This window comes from Silurus meridionalis, chromosome 21 (assembly GCF_014805685.1).
Source record: "Silurus meridionalis isolate SWU-2019-XX chromosome 21, ASM1480568v1, whole genome shotgun sequence".
NCBI lineage: Eukaryota > Metazoa > Chordata > Actinopteri > Siluriformes > Siluridae > Silurus > Silurus meridionalis.
In genome coordinates, this window is record NC_060904.1 from 18485811 (window position 1) to 18495810 (window position 10000).

Here is a 10000-nt window from a genome sequence, read left to right on the forward strand (position 1 = left end):
TGTAAGCAGACAACCTTCTCTCTTTAACCCTAATGACCTTTGACCTTTAAACTTTGTGTTCAGACCGTGTTTGGCATTCATTCACTTAACCCTTGCTGGATTTCGACACGTTTCAGACGTCTCGTGTGTATTGTTTGGTTATTAATAATAAGTTTTTTCTGAAATTATTTTAATGATGAAGTTTTTGTAGGTCAGCAGAAAGTAATAACGTAAGTTTGTATCTCACACACACAAACACACCAGTGCACAAATTCATCTAGCAGCAATAAACTAAACCCTAATGATACCATTTCAATATTTATCAACCTTCTCGTTAAGGTAATTAAATCTATTACTTTACTAATACTTTATTATTGATCCCACAGGGAAACTCTTCAGTTATAAAAGCCTTTTTTTTTCAAGGAAGATAACATGAATAAAAACAAACCCCTTTAAAGGAAACATATAGTGTCAGAAAAATGAATCTGAGAAATAGTTACCAACAAGAGTTTGTGGTACGATCATCACTTTCTGATACAGCATTATATCAGATTGTGTAGTAGCATGCTCAGTTCCTGGCTTCTGATTGGTCATCAGGTATTGATTCATTCTCTATAACGCTCTATGCTCTTAAAGTCATACACTTATGTATTAATTACCACCAGGGAAGTGGGAGCTCAGTGAAGATGTGTATGGGTTCAAATCCCCGCAAAACCACGCTGCTTTGATCAAGGCCCTTAGCCCACAATTACTCAGCTGTGTAACTGCGCTACCTGTACATCGCTCTGCCAAGTGCCATATAATGCTCTCTAACACGTTATTACTATAGTAACGGCTCATTCACAGGGCTGGAGCATCGCTCGAAGCAGCTTTACACAGATAATATATATGTATAATGTTTATCTGTGGAAGGAGTCTCCAGTGTCAGCATTGTGTTCAGTTCAGTGTCTGATACGTTCAGGGGTTTACAATAAAGAGGGAAGGAACGAGCCGTGAGAACACGCAACTGACACCTAACTATAAACAGATTCAACCTATGGTGCAGTGTTTATGAGTAGATCATGAAGTGTAATCGTTGTGGCATAAAAGGAATAAAAAAGTGTTACAGTAAATCCACTTCTGTGGTGGATTGTTTTCCTGTAACAGCATGCCCCAAGTGTGTTCATCCTTACATAACATTACACAAGTAAAATAAGTCTTTTTTTTGTGGTTTCTATTGGAAAATAAATAAATATTGGTGGTTTGTGTTTAGCTGATCTCCTGTTGTGTATATAAGGTGATGGGGTTGTGTTGGGTTTTGTGAGCAGCACTTTAGACTGAATATTATCTGTTTGAAATATTCCTGGACTCTGAGGTTGAACTGTAGCTCGTGACTTAAATAAGCTCGTGTTGTCGGACACAGTGGAAAGTATGTGATGTATATCTGTCCGTTTCTGCCTGTCGATAAGAGGCTTGGAAATAAAGATACAGGAAGCTGTATGATGTGTTGCCTGGAAAAGCCAGTCAGTGGGGCTGGTACATTATTTTAAGCCGTGTGGAGTCCAAACACATCTGAGTGTATAAGGTATGTTAAAAGAAAGAAAGAAAGAAAGAAAGAAAGAAAGAAAGAAAGAAAGAAAAAAAGAAATGGGAGGGGGATTGAAACTTGTGCGGCTGAAACACAACCTCCCTGCAGTGTAATTGTAATTCGCTCCTTTAGCTTCTTCTTCTTCTTCCTCAGTGAAGTTCCGCTATAGCCGTGTCTTCCCACTGCATCATGTTTACCTAGCAACACGCATCACCCGCTTCCGGCCCTCCCATTGGTCATTTCAAAACGCGCCGGGGACCAATGGCGAGGCTGTTGCCATGGCACACTGTGTAGTTGCCGGGTGGAATTTCGCTGCGAGGCACGTGAGTCCCGGAATCTTCGCCTTGGCTTTTTCCCCTCCTTCCTTCCTTCATTCCTTCCTTCCTTCCTTCCTTTCTTTCTTTCTTTCTTTCTTTCTTTCTTTCTTTCTTTCTTTCTTTCTATTTCAATCTTTATTTCTTTCTGTTTATTTTTTCCTTTTCTTTCTTTCTATTTCAATCTTTCTTTCTTTCTTTCTTTTTAATCTCTGGGTGTCTCTGAGAGCTTCTCAAACGCGATTTATTGAAACAGAGTCACATTTCACCTCTAGAGAAATGGCTGTATAATACTCTTCTTCTGAGTGCTCATTTTATTTATATATATATATATATATATATATATATATATATATATATATATATATATATATATATATTTATATTAAGTCAAATGTGTCATCTGCCGGAAAATAAAATAATAATAAAAAGAATGATAATAGACCTATAGATAAATAAATATCTTTAAATATCTTCAAATAAATAACTTAAACGACTTGTGAACGCATACAGACAGAGAACAGATGAAGTAAAAGAGTAAGAACATTATGGATCAATGTGCATGTTGTGCTTATAGTGTACAGTTTCCGTTAGATATTAACCTTAAAAAAGTTTAAAAGGAAAACCATTATGATTATGATCAGATCCAGTTAATGTGAGATATAATATGAACAATGGCAGGGGAAGGTGTGTTCAGAGTGATGTGGTGGTGTTTAAAGTATTCATGGTTTAATATTGTGTTAATTTAGAGTGATGTGGTGGTGTTGGTCTCCTCCATCCTTCAGCACTCAGCTCACTTTACCTGAAGTCCAGGGTTATTTTGGCGGCCATTCCGCTCCGTGCTGCGTTTTAGAGACAACAAGGATCCGAGGAGGAGGAGCGGGGAGGGGGTGGGGGGGCAGCCTCGCGTTCGGTGTATCACTCCACCCACATATCGTTCTGACCAATGGAAACAGTCGAGCGGCCCGCGTCCGACCAATCACACGCAGGCTGCCGTGGCGTCGGATAGCAACAAGAGCTTTCGAACGTTCGAACGCGCACGCGGGCGGGAATGCAGGGGAGGGGAAGGGGTTGTCTGTGAGCCGGGAGAAGGAGGTGGGAGACGTGAACGCGCGTCAGCGAAAAGCCGAGGGAAGGGAAGGGTGACGTGCGCGCGCTTTAGCACACGCACACACTCAACGAGGGGGCAGAAAAGTTCGTTCAAACTCTTCTAAAGGGCAGAGAGAAAAAAGGTCCAAATAAAGATAATCCAGTTCATCATAACATAAAGGTTACAAATCGATACAATCTCAGTACGGAGAATTGATCTTTCACTGCGCTGACGCAGGGGTGAGGGGTGACACCGTCCCCGCGACTCATCATCCACACCAGCCTGCTGCTCATTCACCTCATTATAATACATGTAGAAGACGTGAATGTGACATACACACGGTGCTTTTATATACGAGCTCTCTCTCTCTCTCTCTCTCTCTCTCTCTCTCTCTCTCTCTCTCTCTATATATATATATATATATATATATATATTGTGTGAATACGGGCTCTATCTGCAGTTACTATAAATGGAAAGGAACCGTTTGGCACAACTACTAGTTATTAAGAAGGGGGATTATAATATGCTGCCAACATTTATTATTGTAATATTATACATTTTCTTTTAAAACGCACCGTTTCTCGTTTTGTTCGAGTTCTCAGAGTGCGTGTTGCTGCGTCAAAGCTAAGCTTACGACACGGGGCGAATGTGGCCGCTGTGTGTCACCTCCACCTCCCCCCGCGCTTCAAGCGCAGATGGTACAGTCCATCAACACAGGGTGTGGATTGAGCGCCGGCCACAGCGGCTTATAGACAACAAGGAATAATAATAACGCCAATTTAAAGCCTGGCTGTGGAGGAAACAAGCAGCTCGACGGAGAAAATATACAACCAAATTGCTATAAACTAAAAAATATATCATCCGGAGAGATCCAGGAAGGTGTCGCTTTGTTGTGTTGGGGTGGAACAAGAGGCTGAGAGACGGGGGAAAGTGCGCACAGGAGCTGTGGAGAACAGAGGAGCTCTCAGGATGGAAGTGTGGAGCGATCAGGATGAACTCTGCACAGATCCGAGTCAATCTCTAAATATCTATCACTGTTAGAGAACAACATCTGGACTGTGGATTTCGTTTGGAGTGTTTTCTATATATATATATATATATATATATATATATATATATATATATATATATATATAAATATAAAGCCAAGAGCACAAGATCAGTTGAACTAAAGTGAGGCTTTTTGTTGTTCTCAGTGAAATTCTGATGTAAACTTTTCAGGAATTGGATTTTCTTTTTTCCGGAACGTTCAGAGACGGATCAGTAAGATTGGATTCTCCACTTAAACGTTAGTCTTGTGCCTGGAACAGAGCTGCACTTGTGCACTTTGCTGAGTTATTCTTCATGGTTCGTGCACGCACAATAAAATCCACTGATCACTACATGGTCGTGGGTTTGACACCCTGCTTTTCTTTTGGACATCTTTGAACTTTGCTTTGGACTTTGTGTAGACTGTGAGTGGCCCTCTCCACGCCTCGCCTCTCCTCGCCTCGCCTCACCGCCTATCAGGATTAAAGCTGCAAGGTTAAACCCCCGAGGGACGAGGCCATCCATCTGCCCTTTGGACTCACTAACTCAATAGGGTGCAACACACGGATCCTAAGAAGCCCTTTCTATTTATAGGGATAGTGATGGGGTAATTGGCATTGGAAATGAAGACACCCACCCCCTTACCCCCATCTTGAGCACACCAGCACTCCCAGCTCCAGCTGCTCTGATATCCAGACTGTAAAACTGACCAGCCTCAAAACTGGTCTTCAACTGGATTCCTCAGTATTGGAGGACGAAGATAAAAGTAGCTACAATGCGAGCGCGAGCAAAGCTAACTGTAGTAACCAAATAATTTCATCCCCTTACCATCAGAGCTATATATATATATATATATATATATATATATATATATATATATATATATATATATATGTACACGTAGATATAGATAGATATATAAGCTATATATGTAACAGAGTATATATGATTATAGATATATATTGCAGAGTCGTAGTTTTAATATGAATACGTATACTATATTTTTTATGAGCATTGTTGCCTAAAAGCCCAATCTATTGCCTTAGATTTACCGTAATAAAGAGAAAAAGCACGGACAGAGCACGGGAACAGCATCGGGAGTAACGAATGGTGCCTTTTTTTCTTTCATCTGTGTCGTCACTTCAGGAATTCGCTAGCGATCGAGGAATACTTTTGTCATCAACAACTTTACGTTCCAATTCAGCGCTATCGGATACACACACACACACACACACACACACACACACACACACACACACACAGTTATACGAAAGATTCGCCCGAGCACGTGGATGGGATTATCCTGATGACTTTCCCTGAAAAAAAGCGATAGTTTCGACATTTTATTTAGTTATCAAACAAAACAAACTTGATTGATGTAATTCTTGGAAGGAGCTCCACACACAAGCCTTTCCGATGGTGATCACTTCATCTGTGGAGGAGAAGCCGCAGCCTTCTAACAGAATGGTCGCCAACCTGTCGACCGACACCTGGATTGGCAACTCGGATCAGAGTCGCTACGTACCGCAGTCTCACCTGCTCCAGAAGCCCTCCAAAAGTTAGTACACCCTCTGTTTTTTTCGCACGGGACGATCTGTACAGCGGATGCTGCGAACGCACCAGAGTTCTGCTGTCACGTTCGTGTACTGGTGTCTGTTACAAATATCTGGAGATCTTCGCCATGGTTACATGTAGCTAGCTAGCATAACTGTAATGTAGCTTTTACAGGACTCAGTTCACGGCACATCAGGAGCGTGAAGTGTGAATGGAAACATTTTAGGTTTAGTAATCGTGTCGTTACTATGGCGATAACGGGAAAGGTGACGAAGTGTGTGTATGTATGTATATATATAAAGTTCTCTCTTAGCTCTCATGGGTTGAAATTGGATTAGAATGTTGAAGATTATCTGCAGAGGTATTATCGATGCTCCTGAAGGTTTCCCAGAGTTTCTCAAAGTTTTGCACATTTAGAATTATGGGATTGGTGTATTTGTCCGTGTGTGTGTGTGTGTGTGTGTGTGTGTGTGTGTGTGTGTATTTCTATTTGTATATTATGATATTTTATTGCTTTATCTGAACACACACATACGTTAAAGAACTTTTAAAACAAGGCTTGTTTCCAGCTGGTGGTTTGGAGAACCTGCTTTAGGTTTATTTATTTATTTTCCTTTCCTGGTTTTTTTCACATGCTTTAAACCCTCTGTGGACTCGCACTCCTCATCCCGTTATTGTTTTAGTTTCAATCCTTCAAACAATCCTGGGAACGACTGACACGGTGCTGCAGAAATGGACGGAGATCTTTGTGTGTGTGTGTGTGTGTGTGTGTGTGTGTGTGTGTGTGTTTTGCGCAGGCTGGATGCGCACTGCGCTGTGCTGTGAGCTCAGCGATGATCATCCTGTTGCTGGGAATGTTAGAGCAGAGAAGAGAAAAGCGAGCGCTCCAGGATGGAAATACAGACGCAACGTAACTGCGAGAAAACGAGAGAACCGCCGCTCTTCTCTCGTCCTGATTACACTTCTAACACGCTGCAGTTCACTTCCTGTCGTACGGCCGCTTGGCCAGCAACGGCGAGAGTTACACACTTGTCACTTCGTAGAAAACTAAACGAATCTTTCGACTTTTATCTCAACGGCATCCGATTAGTTAAACCCCGATTTGCGTTGAAGTTCGGCGGTGCATTTTGGGTAAAAACTGCTCAAAGTGATGTTTGTTGGATTTGTGTGGACTCTTTACTTATGCAAAAGTCTATACCAGCATTTCTAAGTAGCCCAACATTCAGTTAATTACCCTTTTTACCCTGTATTTACCCCCGAATTACCCCAGCATCACATCTGCCACATCACTTTATATTGCAGGAATTACCTGGAGTTACGTTAAATTATGAGAACTCATACAAACTCTATAGACCAATCAGAGCAGGTTGTTCATAAGTCCCTAAACCAATCAAAGAGCAGAACCTCTAAATTAATAAATAAATACAGAACCCATTGTGTTTTCAGACTTGCAGCACCTCCAGACCTCTGAGTCACGAACGATATGATGATACGCTCCACATCACGATATATAATACAATATTCTTTATATTTTTACCATCATGTATAGTGGGATTTACAGCAATTTTTCCAGATATCACAATACGATACTGTTGTGATATTGTCCAAAAAATGTTCTATCTCCATCATCATGTAACTGTTTCACCTTCAAATGTCTTTCTGAACACACACACACACACACACACACACACACACACACACACACACACACACAGGGGTTAATGTCAGTAATAAATGTAATAGTGTTACGCTGAACCTCTGTCGTATATAAACGGGTTAGGAACGTAGCCTGGCTTCATGTTGAAGATGAGAAGTTGAAGATCAGAAATGTCTGTATGAGTACGTTACCTTGTTGGACCTGACCTGAGGGATGAGTGTGTCATTGCTCCGTCCTCGTTGAGGTTCAGTGAGGTGTGATGATGCAAACACACCCCGCAGGTTAATATGATTTGGTGTCCACGTGAGGTTTTTCAGCTCCATACTTTGGAGCTTATAACATTTGCGGGAAACAGGAAGTGGTAATAACGGTTTTGTTCGGGAGAGGAAGTGACCTGAGGTGCAGCTCAGAAAATCCAGCTAACCGTTAAGATCCCACAATGCACTGCTCTAGTGAGGTAACACATTTATCCGGTCTACTGTGAACAGCGATTAGGGGCTGTGGTTTGGGACACGTCCATTACATTAATAATGATTTTTATGTGGTTTGGGACACGCACGCTACCCTGATGTGCTCTGTTTAGGTTAGATGGCCATGTTATGGCTTTATTTGGAACTCTGGATTTTGGTTATATCCTCTAAGCCCCGCCCACACAGCTATTTTATTGACTAGTTTGGTTTATATTTGCATCTTTGAATCAAGAGAGCATTTTTCAGAATTGTTCAGAAGTCCTCAAAGCCCCACCCACACAGTCATCTTTAAGTCGTAAGACTGTAACATTTAGTAGGGAAGGTGGAACCTTAGAATCCAGTCACAGGTAAAATGAAGCCGATGAAGAAGAAAAGTTCTGAGGATTTTTTGAGGATCAGAGGATTTCTTCAGAACTGTAGCTTCATCACTGTAGTCAATACAAAAAAAAGTTGCATTTATTTGTTCCTTCTTGAATCCTTGTTTTTGTTTTTAAAGAAGTGTGTAAACTGATTGTCTATACTATCTGTATTCCATAAAATGGGGAATTTTTAAAGAACTCTGGCAACCCAGCTTCACTTGTGCTTATCGTTCCCTCACTTATTGTGTGGTTATTTATATCCGTGTATCCAACTGACTTCTCTGCTGTTGTCTATTTCTGTCGTCTCGCCTGCCCTGTGTGTGTGTGTGTGTGTGTGTGTGTGTGTGTGTGTGTGTGTGTGTGTGTGGAGGGTTTTAGATGTATGAGTACGATCTTAAACATAGACGTGGCTCTGGCGTCTGAGACTCCATGAACCCGGAGCTCCAACTCTTCAGGTTTCACGCTGCGCTTTTATCTTAGAGAGAATTTGTGTCATTTCCACGGGATGCCATACAAATACAGATAAAGGATGCTCTTGTGCCCTTGCACTCTTCCCCTAGACACTGGGGTACAGGAGAATTAGTGTCTGCAAGTGAAGATGAAGGTTGTGAAGAGATGTATGCTGCTTGCTGGACTTTGGACTGTGTGTGTCTGGGTAGGTGTGGGTGGGTGGGTGTACAAATGACCTTTGCTCCCTTTTCACTCCAAAGGTGAAACACCAAGGTGATATGTGAACACGCTGTCAGGGGCGTGTTGATGATCAGCTGTATGACAATCCTGTAATATTTAAAAGGAAAATAAATATTGTAGGTATGTTGTAACTGAATATTAGAACAGACACTACGCTCCACACTCTGCTCCTGCGGTTTATTTCAAATCAACACCTCTCGGACACGTTCCAGGAAATGACGTCACTCTTCTTTCTGTTTATCTCTCCAGCCGCCCACAGTGTGTAGTGATTAAGGGGTGTGATTTGGGCCACGCCCACAGTGTGTAGTGATTAAGGGGTGTGGTTTGGGCCACGCCCACAGTGTGTAGTGATTAAGGGGTGTGATTTAGGACACGCCCACAGTGTGTAGTGATTAAGGGTGTGATTTAGGACACGCCCACAGTGTGTAGTGATTAAGGGGTGTGATTTAGGACACGCCCACAGTGTGTAGTGATTAAGGGGTGTGATTTAGGACACGCCCACAGTGTGTAGGGATTAAGGGGTGTGATTTGGGCCACGCCCACAGTGTGTAGTGATTAAGGGGTGTGATTTAGGACACGCCCACAGTGTGTAGTGATTAAGGGTGTGATTTAGGACACGCCCACAGTGTAGTGATTAAGGGTGTGATTTGGGCCACGCCTCAGTGTGTAGTGATTAAGGGTTGTGATTTAGGACACGCCCACAGTGTGTAGTGATTAAGTGGTGTGATTTGGGCCATGCCCACAGTGTGTAGTGATTAAGGGGTGTGATTTGGGCCACGCCCACAGTGTGTAGTGATTAAGGGGTGTGATTTAGGACACGCCCACAGTGTGTAGTGATTAAGGGGTGTGATTATAATGTAACAGTTTAAAACTGTAGAAAAAACAATCAGGTCCCTTTTTCAGAATGTTGCATCATTGCGGTGAGTCTCGTTATTAGTACAGTGTGTAGTACAGTGTGTGTGTGTTTCTGTGTGTGTGTGTTTGTGTGTTTTCATGTGTGTGTGTGTGTATGTATTCGTGTGTGTGAGTGTTTTCATGTGTGTGTGTGCGTGTTTGTTTTGTGTGTATGTGTTTTTGTGTATGTGTTTTTGTGTGTGTATGTTTGTGTGTGTGTATATGTGTGTGTGTGTGTGTGTGTATATGTGTTTGTGTGTGTGTGTTTGTGAGTGTTTTCATGTTTTTTGTGTGTTCTTGTGTGTGTGTGTGTTTTTGTGTGTGTGTGTGCATGTGTGTGGGTTTTGTGTGTGTGTGTGTGTGTGTGTGTGTGTGTGTGTGTGTGTGTGGGTTTTGT

The 10000-nt window shown here is 42.0% G+C and overlaps 1 protein-coding gene across 5 annotated transcripts in view; it reads left to right on the forward strand.

Annotated features, from left to right (window-relative positions):
* The window catches only part of dyrk1b (dual-specificity tyrosine-(Y)-phosphorylation regulated kinase 1B), a 31257-nt gene that overhangs the window by 10064 nt on the left and 11193 nt on the right, over window positions 1-10000 (forward strand). For 2 of the 5 annotated variants that reach the window (XM_046833432.1, XM_046833433.1), the window contains exon 1: window positions 4863-5537. The exons of the other annotated variants lie outside the window; for them this stretch is intronic. In XM_046833432.1, coding sequence (XP_046689388.1) covers window positions 5396-5537 — 142 coding nt within the window. In that variant the 5' untranslated portion in view covers window positions 4863-5395. Of the gene's footprint in view, window positions 1-4862; window positions 5538-10000 lie in introns of those variants that run through there. 5 annotated transcript variants of the gene reach the window in all.